Genomic DNA, 15681 nt, shown 5'->3' with positions numbered 1-15681 from the left:
CAAAAATAGCCCGGAGTTAAAGGCCTTGAAGACTTTCTTACTTTCTTATCAACAGTATTTACTGACAAAGTCAGAACACTTTCATTTATTTTAAATGAGAGAGATTTACTGAATGAGTCAGATTCTGAGGGCAGCTGTGGGTGTGTGTTTTTTTCATGTTACTAAACAACTGTCCATCAAATATGCTCAAACTATATCCACTGAGTGCTAATGAAACTGAGAAACACAGGTTTTTTTAGTGTTAAAGTGTCAAATAAAAAAACCCAAATACCTTTGTTTTTCCTCTTAAATTTGATTTAGTCATTTGAAATAAATCCATGACTAGAGTATACAATTCATCTGCCTACACAGGTAACAATAGCTTGGATTTGCGCAGAACCCCAGATTAAGTCATATTTCTTTGGTTCAAGTGCAATTTACCTTATCTGTACATATTCTGTGGCTACAGTGGTTGTACACAGAGTACATCTGCAATACTATGTGTAGATATAAACACAGCATGGGAGCCACTGGTCAACACCTCTAATCTAATTCTAAGTATTTATACACTTCAAACTCTAACTTCTATTATTATGAGACTAAAAAGATCAGATTAGTCTGATATATATTAACAACGTCTTATATTACCAGCATTAACAGACCATCCATCCATCATCTTAAATGTGTATCCAGAATTCGACATCCAGTCATTGTTTACACAGTGGGAGGTCGGAGCCTATGCCAGCTGAATACATCCTTACTAGGGTGTCAATGAGACAGACAACAGTTCACTCTCACACCTAAATCCTACCTGCAAAGACCTCCACACCTTCTTGCTGAAGAGCACCAGGGCTAACTTCTGCACAATACGGGCCATGTTAACAGATCTCTAACCCAAATCTCTCCAAAATAACTATAAAAAGAATTATGCAGTCATGTTACAGGCTCTGATTTGTCACTGACACTGCAAGCTGAATCCTCACTGTTTCAAAAGACCGGTCAAATTTGACCTGTCTGTTCCAGTTCAGTTGAAACAGAGGCGTCTCCCCAAATTCAAATTAAATTTGCCAGCATGCTTGAGTCATCTCCCTCCATTTTTTCCTGTCAAATGGACACTGAGCTGCGACAACAGTGATCTCTCCCACTGAGATGCTGACACAATCACGCAAATACTGCTGTGCCAGTTTGAAATGCCGTGGCAAGGTCACTGATTTAGAAACACATCAACAGTCAATTTTTATATATGAACACAGAGATTCTGTGAGGTTTTTCTGTTTTCATTCTCTATCAGAGGTAAATCTGAATTACTTGACAAAAATAGTTGGGAGTCTCTCAGAGGAGGACAAAAAAAAAAGGCTGACAGAAAGACAATGAGACTGACGGACGAGGCACAACCTGGCTGGATATGTTCATAAGAGATGATTGGGAGTGTGTGACTGTCAGGGGGCAGTTGACCTCTGTGACAGCTGTAGGCAGGTGTGTGTGACTGTAGTTGTTTGTGGGTGTGCATGTGCGTCTTAAGACGCAGTCCCTGGAGTGAAGAAGACCAAAGGGAGATGGAGTGACTGTGACAGGAAGCCACATCAGCACAGCTGGCAGAGAGAAGCATATACGAAGAAGAAGGTAAAGGGAATATTAAAGATATAAGAAGGGAAAAAAGGAAAAAAACAAAGAGGAGAAAGGACCACCACACAATTTGGCTGCAAAAAACTAATGATTATTTAAGTTAATATTAAAAAATACTGCTGGGGAGATTTTACACAATAATCAAACGACTAGCCAAATGTTACTTTTACATAAAGTAATCCTTTAAGTATACTTTACATTTTTGTTTTACTCCTATGTCTAGTAAGTGTACTTCGCGAAACATTTTACATTTGTTACCTCTCTGTTGTACAAACTATATAATGGAGACTATAAGGATAAGAGTAAAAAAAGATGCACTTTTTAAGAACAACACCAAATACAAACCTCCCAAAGACCCAATAAATATAGCTTTATATCAGCTGACTTACATATACTGTGCTCTGAAAAAGTCTTGAGCTACTTCTTGTTTTCATATGTTGCTTCCAAGAAGCCAGATATTCTTATCATTTTTTAAAAAGTGCAAAAGTTCTCCAAGCTTTTCAATTTGTTTTGGACATTGTACGCTTTTTCACTCATTTTTAGTTCAGTCCTTGTGACTAACAAATGTTATAGGTTAGTGTCAAACCACTTAACACTGACTTATAAATTAAAGCATAAAGAGGTACCTAACACAAGGGATGAGCCAGTGTTTTGTCTTTAAAACGTGCTTTAAATTGTATATTTAGGCACTTTGTTACTAAGCAGCCTTTCAAATGGATAACTGGTTCCCATTTCTTTATCTGAATAATGTAAGTTTGAGGTTCTCAGGTGATTCTCAGTGGATTACTGATATATTTCAGCATGGTGTGCAAGTGTGTCCTTAAAAATCTGAGGAAATTGGACAAGTAGAGGACAAAAGAAGAAGTGTTAGGCCTTAAAAAACAAAACAATCTACAGCAGAGAAATAGAGGGGAAAAAATCCAGCAAAGACCTGACTCAGGACCTGAGAGATGCATCTGCTACTTCAGTTGATCCATCTACGTTCACTGTATCATCTTCAGAAATGGTCTGAGTGGAAAGGCGGCTGTCAAGAAGCCATTCTTAAGGAACGTAAGCTTGGAGAAAAGGCTGAGGTGCGGCAAGTTACACAACAACTGGACTAAAAATCAGAAGCAACGCATCTTATGGAGCGAGGAATCCAAATTAAAAATTTTAACATTAAATTAGGAGAGCGTGAAATTAATTCACGTTTGGAAATGTTGCACTTAACTGTTAATGTAAGTTATTTGATTAAGGTATTACTTTTATGTCAATTAACCAATACCCTAAATTACTGATAGAAACTTTGGTTGTCTAGCAGCTTTTTTAAGTGGGAAATGTCTGCTATACTCTGTCATTAGATGTGCATAAGAGTTTTGTATCTGTGCCCTTTTACCCCAAAGTAAAAACTAAATAGAAAAGGAAACTCAGGTATGAGAGAGGCAGAGAATAAAACTAATAGAAATAGGAAGGTCAGAGAGAAGCAGTTAAGTAGCCAGTGTTCACTGACCTTCACTGACAAAACCATTCACATCCCACTGCCAAGGACAGGAACCAACACTGAAGCAGCATGTTACCATTACATACACATTGTGTTGTGTGTTCGGTTCACCAGTACAATCAATTAAGAGCCACCCATCTGATTGATCGGAGCTAATTAACATGGGCTTGCAGGATGCTAATGGTCGCTGAGGGAGTTCCGAAATACCCTGCCAAACACTAGCACTCCAAGGTCAAAACTGCAGCAAATTTTATGTTGTTCAAAGCCAGATGAAGGAACAGCAGCTGCTGTGCACTGCCAGGACACTCCACTGTATTGCTGTGACATTTAAGCCTTATGCAAGTACTGAAACAGTCAAAGTAGTGGGTGCATTAGTCTCTCATAAAGCATGATTTGTTTTGTCTCTCTCTTTTTTAGAGGATATTATTCATAATTACTGAGCAAAGAAAATTCCAGTTGATATTTGATTAAACAGAGACTGACACAGTGAGCCGTTCCTGTGATCCATACAATCCTAACACTCAGCTCTGAGAAGAGTTACTGCTGCAAAGCGGATACTGTAGGAGGATTGGGAGAGGGTTAGGAAGCAGGCGAAGCATTAATTTTCACTGTTTCCATTTTCAATTCTCTAGAGCCATATGGGGTGGCGTCAAGCTGGCAAAAGAACAAATAACAATTTGACGCCAGAGACCAGGACTCACAGCAGCGAGGGAAGCGAAAAGAAGTACAACACACATGAGAGGAAGGGGGGAAAAAAAGGAGAGTTCCTTCTAGTTATTTCCAGCAATGAACCCACAGTGATTTGGCAATGACAATCGGATGAGATGTGTGAATTTGGAAAGAGAAGGTGTCAGGACAAGGGGACTAACCCTGAAAGCACTAGTGAGACAACTGCCAACAGTGACAGGGCATTAATCATCTCCTAACATCCACAATCGCAATGAGGGAAGCTTGTCTACACACCATACAGCCCAGCCATATATATATATATATATCTATATATATATATAGATATATATCCACTGTCAGTCACTTTGATGACTTTTCTATTTACAAGCCATGGTCTGGTCTAATAGGAAAAAAAACAACAACAATAAGATATCTGAAAGTACTGAACACTATTTGACAGCTAATCAACAAGGAGAGAACTGTCAATAGGCTTGATGGACATTGGTCATTCTGCTGCAGTACAGATGGACTTTGGAGACGGGCAGATAGAAGACTCAGTCTGCCAGGACTCCCATCTTCAATCCAGCGGGAGTGCAGGCTTATAATCAAAATCTCTGTCAGGGGTCACTGGGTTGACGAGTGTGTTTGTCTGTTGGGTGCTGGGTGCAAATATAAGAGGGAGAGGGGAAAAAAAACAAAAACACACACACACACATATAAAGAGAAGCAGGAGGGAGCCAAAATAGAGTGCACAAAGAAATGAAACCAAGTAGCAGACAGCAGAGCTTTAAAGGAAAGCATCTCTGTGAGCGACTGTTTTGTTTGTTTGCTTCTTTTGAATAGTGAGATTATTACTAAAAAAAAAATAAAACTCAATTAATAAACTACTCTTATATGAGAAGGCAGCTGATCTTTAAGAGACCAGTTTTTGCCACTTGTCTGGGGCACTCTTCAGCTAATTTCCCAGAGTGCCGCTGGCTGTGGAGACCCCTCCTGTTTCCAATCATGACACTCAATAAGCATCTGACAGGACTCAGGCCTTTGGTCAGCTTCATTCCTTTCAACCAACTAACTGTGACTTCTTTGTTCACACTAAAGTCAGTGTCAGCCAGTGATGTTTCCAGCAGCAGGACCCAAGATTTTCTTTTATATTTTGCCATTTACTCGGTTCAGTTGGATTTGACCTCTGCTATCAACACCAATAGTTTAGTGTCTGTTGACATGAGGGAGACAAAAAAAGAAAGAATCAAAGCAAACGACAGCAACTGCAGCTCTACTGTGGCCACTGAAGCCTGAATCAGAAGCATTTCAAATGTTTAACAAATGACTCAACAAAGTGATCATTGTACCCTTTTTAACAGAAGTGCTGACCACTGTTCTTCAGACCCCTCAAAACAGGAGCTTCAATCCAGGCTTTGGTTCAAAATCCCAAAGCCCATTTGGACACTTGGTTAAGCATCTCAAAGCATCTCCCTAAATTTAAGTATTGAAAGCCAAGGTAACTTACTGTAGTAGTAATCTGGTAATATCATTTTTTGGCATCATTAGGCAAAAATCCATAATAATCATTCATTTGATATAAGTGGTCTGACAAAAAAATATCACCCCTTCTTCACCTCCTCTAGTCATCATCCTCAAACCTAAGACAATGTAGTCTAGAAAATGTGTTTTCTGTGTTCCTGTCCAGGCATTTCACTCTGATGGTGTAAATCCTGACTGAGTATGACAACTCCTGCAGGAAAGGTTGATATTTACACAGAGAATAACTGCACAAACTTTAAAGTTCACATAAAAAAGTAATTTATCACAAAAGGAACTAAAAAAGTAGACGAGAATAAACGAAAAATGTCAATATCAAAAGTGCTTACAAGACTGGCAAAATTTCATGATAGCATTAGCCTCAGGTTGGTTTTAGAGATTGTTGTTATTTTTCTCTGTGAGAGTAAGCTGCTGATTTCATTTTGAATGGCTTTTAATGATTAGGTATTTTTTTTAAAAACAACAACAACTAGCATAGACTAACTCCTGGGCTGGCTTTCTGGCAGTGGCTTGTCAATCATATATAGTCGTACTCATTAAGAAAGAGATGCATGAGCTGCAGGAGGAGGGCTGTACTTTCAAATCCTTAGTATTTCTACCTACTACTTCTCTAAAGTGAGAGAAACAATTGCTCAACTGTCACATTTTGCTCAGCAGAAAAACTGTTGTATTAAATAGTCCAATTTTATTTTAACTTTAATCCATGATCTCTCGAAGGCTTTGCAAGATGACATCCCATTAAGTTTAGACAGCATGCCTATGACTAAGACTTACTGTAAGGAAGAACTAAGTCTTGAATGCTTATTATAAACAGATATTAAAACGACAAGGTGATATCCATTAAGTGCAGAATATGCTCTGGAGGTACACTGCTAACATAGACTTCAGGAAGCATCTATTATGTAGACAAAAAGGCTTTTTATTAACATAAAACAATAAAACTGTTTGTGGTGCACCATTTCATTTATTAAATGAACAGATTTTAGCTTGCTACTACTCAATCGAACTGAAATATCGTTAATAAAATAAGGTTGTTGTAGTAGACACTGAGCAAAATGAACAATAATTTGGAGTTATGACTGCCCACCTCTTCAATCCAAGTCCATTATTCGGTCTTCTTTTAGCTCTATTTTCTTTTCATCACCTCCTGTGGGACTTTTCTGACTATTAGGTCCTAAATGCTCCAATATATTCTGAAGCAAGAGAAGCTGGTTTTAGTGTAATATTACTCAGACTAAAAAAATATCTTTGTCTGATGAGGTGTTCACTGTGTCTGATCAGCTTGCCGTCTTTCATGATGTCGGCAGAACAAAATGACTTTGGATCACTCTTTGAGCCTCAACAAAAGCACAGTCTGGTTTTCTGTTTGCTTTTCTGTCTTTTACGTTAGAGCTCCACATTGTGGAAGTTGTCACTCAATGGAGAAGGTAGAAATATTTTTTGATATGGTGTCTTTTTGACTGGACGTTGTCAGGTGTGACATCACCTGTATCATGTATCAGTGTCAACTGTCACATGTCAACTCATTTTTGGTCCCAACAGTCTACATTTCTGCTTGATCCATTTTCATGGCTGAATCTGGAATAACAACCTTATCCCTGATGAATGGGCTGAATCTACAAAAAAAATGAGGGCTTATGGTGCTAATTATCTGTGGGTTTTTCACTGTGGATGGCTGGTTAACATTTAACTAATCCAAAGAAAGGTTGTACAGGGCTTTCACCAGTCTATTAAAATGCAGACAGCTTACTGTGGCTTGCCTTGGGAAAATTTTGTTTTAATCATAAGTTAATTTTACCAATATATGATATTGGCCCACATTTATATGAACCTGGATGCTCAGTGTGAATGTGACCAGCTTCATTGAGTTTAAAATATGTCTACTAGTTTACTTTAATTCCTTCATGCTGGAATGCCAGAGCTAATCAGTCTGTAGAGACGTTAGTAAACTTTATGACTCTTTTTTTTTTTTTTTTTTTTTTTTTAAAGAAAACTTTGCTTAAATCCAAACAGACCATTTATCATTTCGACAAATATAAAAATTGGCTTAAACTGTTTGAAGAACAAAGAATAAGAAACAAAAAAGAATGAAAAAAAGAACCAGGAAAATGTCGTGGCTTAATACAATTTATCCTTCAGCTATCATCTGGCCAATTATTTTTACTAATTAAATTAGGCAAAGCTTCATTGTGTCTGTTTTAACAGGGGTGTCAAACATAAGGCTCAGAGGCCAGAATGAGCCCAGCAATGGCTCTAATCCGGCTCATTGGACAACTTTTGAAAATGTGAAGGAAGGCATACATTTTGCACTTTTGTATTTTTAACCAACCAATCCATTCTGCACTACATTAATTAAGTCATAAAAGAAAAGTTCCTGTTTTTCCACTATCTACTGTCTGCAGTTTATGTCTTACAATTTAAGCCCAAAGAGTCATGCTGACAGATTTCTTTCATTTACTACAGCAAGATTCTTTTGTCATGTAGAAAAACTGAGACATACTGTTGAACTTGCACTTATATTGAGCCATCTCACAGATTAAGTTCAAATTAAGACTGACAGACAGGAAAGTTTCACTGTCTCGGCCCACTTAAGATCAAAGTGTGCTGTATGTGGCCCACAATGTAAAATGACTTTGACAGCCCTGGCTTTGAGGTATGCAATGTTCAGACAATATGCAGTATTGCACCTGAACAATGCTATGTTAGATGAGTGCTATGCAAAGCTAAAACAACATGTCAGTAAACGCAAAACTAACTAGATGCTCCGTTCACCACATTTCATCTCATCATCATACATCGTATTTACATATGCAGGAACTAATTAAAATACGCAAAGAAAAACTAAGCAACACACTCAACATTCAGAGTGCATACAAAGTGACTTTTTAGGTTTCCAAAGTTCAATCAAATCTGGTCTTGCCCTGCAAATGCACTGTGTACACGTCGATATAAACGTGTCCACTCTCTGGATTTTAAAAAGGCAGGCAGCTCACAAGGCTGAACCCCAAATGTAATCACCAATAATGTCTACTCTTGCTCGAGGCAAAGATTAATGTGGATTCTTTACTTTTGTGAGGCATAAGTTGAAGTGGAAATACAGAAATTGTATTTTTAATAGTCTCATAATGGAAAAATCTTACGAGAGTAATACAAGACCAGAGCCAGGCTATTCTGAATGCACAGCGCGCATTCTAAAGCTGGATTGAGGAGGAAGAGGTGTTCATTTGTGAAGGTCGACCCGAGTGAAAGTCACAATTCATTTGGGAATGAGGTGAATGCACAATTCTTTTCCACAATCCTGCCTATTCTTTCTGCTGGATTTCATGGTGGCCCCTCCACACCGAGACCGGGAGGCAGTTGCATTTCACACTTAGAGATGTCACCATGGAAACGGCACAAAGACATCTGTTGGTGGATGTTGCACATAACTTTCTGTTCTGTGTCCAAATTAAGGAGCATGGACACACTTGAAAATAACAACATAAAAAGAGAAGCAAAACACAAGAGCCAGGGAAGAAAAAAAAAGAAGAAGCTCTGCCTACGCAAACACATAAAAGACACATAAAAGTTGACAAGCATGAAAACTTGCATGAAAGGTATTTGACAAACACCTCATTTGTAGCAACATGGGCTTCCTCGTGCGGTTGAGTATCAGCCTCTTACCTGATGGATGATCTCAGACACTGGCAGCTGGTCCGCATACGAGTACACCTCTTTTTGCTCCTCTCCATTTACAGGACTGAAAAACAAAACACACAAAACCGCACGCTTTGAGCATTTACTCAAGAAAGCAAATTGCACTCATACATTTGGCTTTTGTTATGTGGAACACCATCATTCAGTGATGAAGAAAAGCTGTCAGGAAGAGGAACAGACTCAGTGTTTCCGTTGGCAGTCTGTGTGCAGCTCAGGTGTGTGTGTCTCTGACAGTCAGCTGTATGCATTTTGATGCAAATGACTTCCCCTTTTTCTCCTTCTAGATAAATTAATGAAAGTTATCCTGGAGCATCAGATGAGTGTCAAAATCATCTTTAAAATAGAGGATGTGATTGGAAGAGATTCCCTGCATTTCACTACCCATCGCAGTATAATTCGTTGAGTCATTCACCAGCAAAAATCTATACCTTGAGCAGTCCACTCTCCACATTTTCACTGAAGAAGAAATGTTAGAGGGGCTTCAAACTCCTGAGCCCCCTGTACATTCGCAATGCACTCTGCACTAATTCTTCTAAAACCCCAGTGAACATCGATGCAGAAATCAATGAAGTCAGAGGCAGCTGCACATTCAGCTTCAACACTCATATGGATTGGTTTCATATTTGTTGTCAGCTGGTGTTTGTTGTTTTTGCTCTACGGAAACCAGCTTCTTTTGGGTTCTCATTTTACAGATTTTATATATAGCCACTAGTGCTAAGTCTGTTCTTCTTTGTTTAAATTTGTGTCGTATTATAAAATAAAAGTGAGTCTACAAACTGTGGAAAATTAAAATTTGGAAATAATAGCATAAAAAGAGCATTTCATCAGCTCTTGGCTGACTCCTACATGAAATCAACATACTGTTCTGGTTTACTTTATTCAGCTTTGTCTTCACTTCTCAGTGGTCAATTTAAAAAACCACCAGACATGCCTTTAGTATTTCAGAATAGGTATCCATCATTCTGAAAGAATCAGCCTAAATCAGGTTGCTCTGAAGGACGAAGGTTTAAGCCCATACCTTTGCAGATGTCACAAATCACTAGATATCTGCAAGAGGATCAGTCGAGAATGGCCACAATGTTTCTACAGTCACAATAAAATTATTTTAGTCCAACAAAATGAAGAGCAGTTGATCAAACTGTGTTTAAAGGGCAAAGGCAGCGCACTCACAAGCTACAGCACCATACACCATAAACACACAGTCGCCCACACAAACACCTCACCCTGCTCTTAATGACAATGAAGAAAAACAAGTATTCAAATGTCTGGCAACATTTCACTTGAGTTGATAATGCTTTAAATGTTTAAATGTACATATGACAAAAACCACCTGTAAAGCAGCTCTGTTAGGGGGTTTGTCTGAATAAATCCATGAGGTCCATCAACCTGACAATCACCCATGTCCGGATGACAGCAACGTTGAAAGTTACAAACAAGCCTAAAATAAAAGATTCTGACACAAAGTCAAACGGGGGTCAGAGCTAAGGTTTACTGTCAAGTGGAGGTTCAAGAGTGACGGTCTTTCAGGAAAATTTAGGTCAGACAAAGTGGGTCACATCTCCCCTGTGAGCCATCATGACACACCTCCGGCCACTTGATGATTGAAACCTGTTCTTCTATTTGTGTCTTTCTTCACTCAAAGTTACCTTTACCCATCATTTTTCTCTCTGGCCATTTCATGTCACACTGCTCATGACACAGTCTCTTCTCGCGTGCGATGAAGAGAAGGTGTTCAGACAAAACAGATAGTAGTAAAGCGTATGGACTGGCAAGCAGAGAAACAACTTCCTGCTGAGCCTTCTGTGCGTGCCAAGCTTCTTCTGCCACAAGAAACATGTCACTAAAAGCACAGATGTGTCACCGCTGGGATCTTCCACCCTTTTTTTCTTAACATGAGAAATGAGCTCTAATTCAATTCAAACTACTTTCTATTTTATTTCCACAAAGACCTTTTCGGAGAGGAATTGTAAGTCCTCTCTGCTTATTTAAATGGATGTGCCTGCATTCATCCCCCACCTCTAGTTCTGATATCAATGCCGTCTCCAGCTGCAGTCTTTAGGTTAAACAAATTTCCTTTTTTTTTTTTACTCTGCCAGCAGCTCAAGCAGTTTTTGCAGACACAATCCAGTGCTGCAGGTCACAAATTACATTAAGTATATTTTATACTCAATGGGATATGAATTCAGCTTAATTTGATAGTTGTAATTACTCTGGGAGCTGGTGTAGCCCAGAGGAGGACGTGTTACGGTCAACAACCACCGATGGCTGAGAGTGAGGAACTACACAATGTCATTACAGTGCTAAGCTTATGTATAACGTTGCGGATCGAGAGGGTCCATTAAAACGTCTTCGCCATCAAGTGCCATTCACTTAATGTAAGGGCTTGTTCTGAGGAAGAAATTGATGTTTAGAAATGCACGAGAGGATATGGGAGTGAGAGAGGAGAAAGCGAGCTAGAAAATGAGACAGGCACATGTGTACACTCGCACACATGTACACATCTTCTCTAAATGTCCTCCTCCACTTGTCTGAGAGGCAGAACGAGCTGACAAAAGTGGATTAAAGCAGCACTATATTTAATAACAGCTTGTTTCTGAGGACATCTGTGATCTTCTCTCTGTGGGAACACACTGAGCTCACTACAACCCATTTTCAGGTCTTATGAAACACAATTTTCTAACTTTCGCAATGACATCTGGACAAAGGTTTCATAAAGATCCAGTTTCTGACATCGATTTAGTGATTGCTTTTTGAGATGATCCAGAACGTTGGTTTCTCAGGGGAGTGCCAATTCTTGGGATTTAATACTCTTCAAGCATGCAGCATGGTTACTTTAAAGAGGGTTGTAAATAAAAATCAATTAAAGATCAACACTAACTGAATATACTACATTTTCTTGCTTATTTTTTCTTTCAGGCATTCATCACTGTTTTCAACCGTGCGCCCAGCACATACAGCAGGTTTGGACATCAGCTGGTCTCCCTTGTACAAAGGCTGCATGATATTCGATTGCACCATTGTGCAGGTAATAGTCTGGTGCCTCCTGCATGCTCTATCCACATAGCTCTCTCACCTGAACCGCAACGAGTATTTTCAGGAGTGCAAACACATTTGAAGAGGACTATCGCTTGCTGTTTGCTACACGTAACAAAGGACAACTGTGGAAAATATCCCGACCCGTTTCTCCCCAACCTGTCCAAAGATCATGTGTGAAAAGGGCTTACCACAGTACAAAGATAAGCTGGTTTCAGCTCCTTGCTTTTCAAATGTGAAAAACCATAAAAATGTATTTTCTTCTATAAAAATAGCAGAACAGTCTAAAGAATCGCTTTTTCTTTTTCAAACAACAAAATCAATCAACTGAGGTAAGTGATGTTAATAAAACCCAGAGCAAACCTGTGATGCCCCCCCACCACCACACTAATAATTACAGCCTCAACTGCCTTATTGTTTGGCACTCTTGCTCATCTTTCTTTGATTCAAGTATAGAGAGACACTTTGCATTTTAAATAGGCATCTCTGCATAAATCTGGGCTCTCTATTCCTGAAATTCATTAGCCCTAAAAATATTTTTTTGTGTGTTAAAATGAAACCTTTTCTTTCCTGGCACAAACCTTCTAACATTTAATCACAAAAAAGAAAAAAAAACCCAGAACATATCGAGTGCTAAGACTTTGCAAGACTGTCAAAAATAGCTTTTTTTAACTCTTATTTCATGGCCAGTTATGGATAATCAGCCTTTGAATAGTCTAATTCCACTACATGTAATATTTTACACTGGTAAAACCTTGCAAACACGTTGAACCCTTCCATTTACAAAGACCCGTTAATAGGTTTTAAACATCTTCACACGTTAAATTATGAATAATTATTTATTAATGCCAACGCTGATGACTACATTAATTTAAATGATTGCAGTAATGAGGTCATGGCTATTATTTTCACATGCTTGTCTTGTAATCTCCCCACTGCTACAATGCTGTCCAGACCCAACAGAAGCACAGAAAGCAACCTCCTGTCACCGCATTATCAGTCAAGTCCGAATGTGGCTGAAGAAACACCCTGACAGGATGTACAAAATGGCAGTAAATCTTGTTAGTCTTCCCAACATCAACAAAGTACAAAGATGCTGCAAGCACTTTGGTGAATCTGTTAAACTTCAAATGAATCAGGGGATTGCTTGTTCTTACATCAGAAATGGAGATAAAACGTCTCTCTCTAGGACTGAATTAGGCCAACAGCTAGCTCAATAACATTGTGTTGGTGTTTCTGTGCTGCATGAGGATCAGCAGGACTAATGTGCTGGCTGTAATCGATATTAAAGTAATAGGGGAAGTTGTGTGCAATGAGTAACTTGCCCGGGGCCACAAACAGCCAATGACTAAAATCAGTATTGCAATTGCCTCTAATTACTAATTAGCAGCCAACCACATTAGATTCTTTAATACTTCCCAGTGGTTCAATTAAAACCCAGTTAATGAAATTAATACAAAGGGTTGGGGGAGTGGTGGTATTATCATTAATAAAGTTAAATTCCCATTGCATCTTTAGGTTGAACAGTAAACATCTGCTCCTGCAGCTTAGAGAATCAGTGTATGGAAACTGTTTGCGATAGCTGTGTGCTTCCTAAAACTCCTGATGATTGTGCTTATTATGGCATTAGTGGAGCTTGGTAATAAAGCAAACAATACATCGTGAGGCACAGAGAAAAGGTTTGACAGCTCTCTACAGCCATCTAGTGGCTCAACCTATTTATCACAAAATGTAAGAATGCACTAATTTGGATATGTGCAATTCACCACGGGGTAGCGCCACAGATAATCTAAAGCAAACACTGCTCATTACTCACTGCCACTTATGAAGAGAGACTGCATTGAGTCTGAAGGCTGACAATGAAGATGCGCAATTATGAGCTCTGCTTCCCTCTGAAATAATGTTTTCAGTGTCGTTATTGATTATAAAAGCAGTAAATGCGTTCTAAATGAGCAGCATCATTACCCAAGACAAACATGTCATTGGTCAGCTTTACAATCAGGTCTTAAAACCACTACATGGTAGTCATAGTGACAGCCACTGAGTGCTTTAATCTTCCAGAAACAGGCCAATCAACACATCATTAGCAGAGGAATCAATATCACTGATGGGAGGTGTTCCAAACAGAAATCAAAGGCTGGTTAGTTGGAAACTGAACACAAAATGAATTTGGCTGCTGGCAATGAGGCTGACCTAAATGAGAGTATTTTATAAGGGTTGTCCACCCCACCTCTTTTTCAGCACATGCAACACTCACAAGTTGACCACCTTTTTTTGCAATGATTATTACATGATTATTAAAAGTAATGTAAAACTGTAACCACCAGGAGGCAGTGTTATATACCAGTGGCTATTTCAGATACTTATTTTTCATCATTTACTCAAAAGGCCTTATCCAGGTCTCCATAGTACATAAGGCTTTCTAAATGACTTGCTTAGTAAACAAAGTTGACACTGACTTACTGTACCCTCATGTCATCATGAAACTACAGCCCAGCCCAAGCTCAACTTCATTTGATATCCCTTTAATATCTACCTTTAATCTCCCTTTCTGTTGTTAGCTTTAGTTCTTTTCTTTTTTTTTCATTTTGAAAATCTGGAAGCAATTTTTAAATAACTTATTTTTGCACAGGTATCTTTAATGCTACAGTCACATTTGGGAAAACAGTGGTTGGAGACCAGAAAACAGCCAAAATAATTGCAATTGCATGCAATGAACTCGCAGTGTCGTTTCCTTTGAAATGGTTGTTTCAAAGAGGGGGACAAGGTCTGCAACCACGCAACCTCGGTCCATCAAGAAGGTGATAAAATGGCAATAAGTTGGAAATTAGATGCAATCTGATAATACAGTGATTAACTACCATAAATTGCTGAAAAGAAATTGCAAATCTGTTGCCATTCACATATTCAAAGTCACATTAACTTATACTACTTAATAGATTACTTTAATTCATTGGCCAGCCAGAACCTCATAGACCAAAAGGTTGAGTGTGTTGTACTCTAGACCTTTGCTACTTTTTTGCCAAATGCAAAGTTCAATGAAATCACCCGGCAACCAGTGATTTTTAGTTTTTAGTTTCTAGAAGGCTGCCATCCTGTTCCCATTAACAAAAAACAAACAAACAAATAAATTCAACTTACTTCTCCTCCATCTGCTTGATGGGGTCAGTCAAGTTGATGGCATCCATGGTGAGCTCAACTTTGCGGACACTACCAAAGAAATCTGTGATGAGAACACTTCCAGGATCTCTCAGGAACAGGTCAGTACGATGGCCCGGAGTGGACACACACTGACTCTTTGGACACACTTTGAACTGAGGAGGCAGAGACAGAAAAAAATTCACATTAGGAATATTCAGCATTGTTCTAAATTAGTGGTTTCTGTCACGTTGGAGCTCTATTTGGGAGCCTGTCAGCTAGTCCGCTGGCGCTGACAGTTGCTGAGGGAAACCGACAATTTTCTGGACAACAGATAACACATTTCCTAATTGGTTGATGGCACTCTGGATACAAGCAGACTGCAAATGGAAACCACCAAGCTTCGTGTCCCAGTGTCCCTTGCATGCAGATTCTGGATATGTATATGAAGATATGTTTATTCAGACTATTTAGAACAAAAACAACTAACAATGTCTCTTTAAATGTAAATATTCTCCTCA

At 38.8% G+C, this 15681-nt stretch overlaps 1 protein-coding gene across 3 annotated transcripts in view; it reads right to left on the bottom strand.

Moving 5' to 3' along the window:
- The window catches only part of pigk (phosphatidylinositol glycan anchor biosynthesis, class K), a 33880-nt gene that overhangs the window by 6074 nt on the left and 12125 nt on the right, over positions 1-15681 (bottom strand). The window contains exons 9-11 of one of the 3 annotated variants that reach the window (XM_005476694.4): positions 15164-15336; positions 8957-9032; positions 7254-8698 (exon numbers count right to left, since the gene is read on the bottom strand). In XM_005476694.4, coding sequence (XP_005476751.1) covers positions 8615-8698; positions 8957-9032; positions 15164-15336 — 333 coding nt within the window. In that variant the 3' untranslated portion in view covers positions 7254-8614. Of the gene's footprint in view, positions 1-7253; positions 8832-8956; positions 9033-15163; positions 15337-15681 lie in introns of those variants that run through there. The other 2 variants (XM_005476693.3, XM_003448446.4) reach the window with 2 other exon arrangements.

This window comes from Oreochromis niloticus, linkage group LG18 (assembly GCF_001858045.2).
Source record: "Oreochromis niloticus isolate F11D_XX linkage group LG18, O_niloticus_UMD_NMBU, whole genome shotgun sequence".
Taxonomy (NCBI): Eukaryota; Metazoa; Chordata; class Actinopteri; order Cichliformes; family Cichlidae; genus Oreochromis; species Oreochromis niloticus.
The sequence above is the reverse complement of the archived record's forward strand: the minus strand, read 5'-3'. Positions and strand labels throughout refer to the sequence as shown.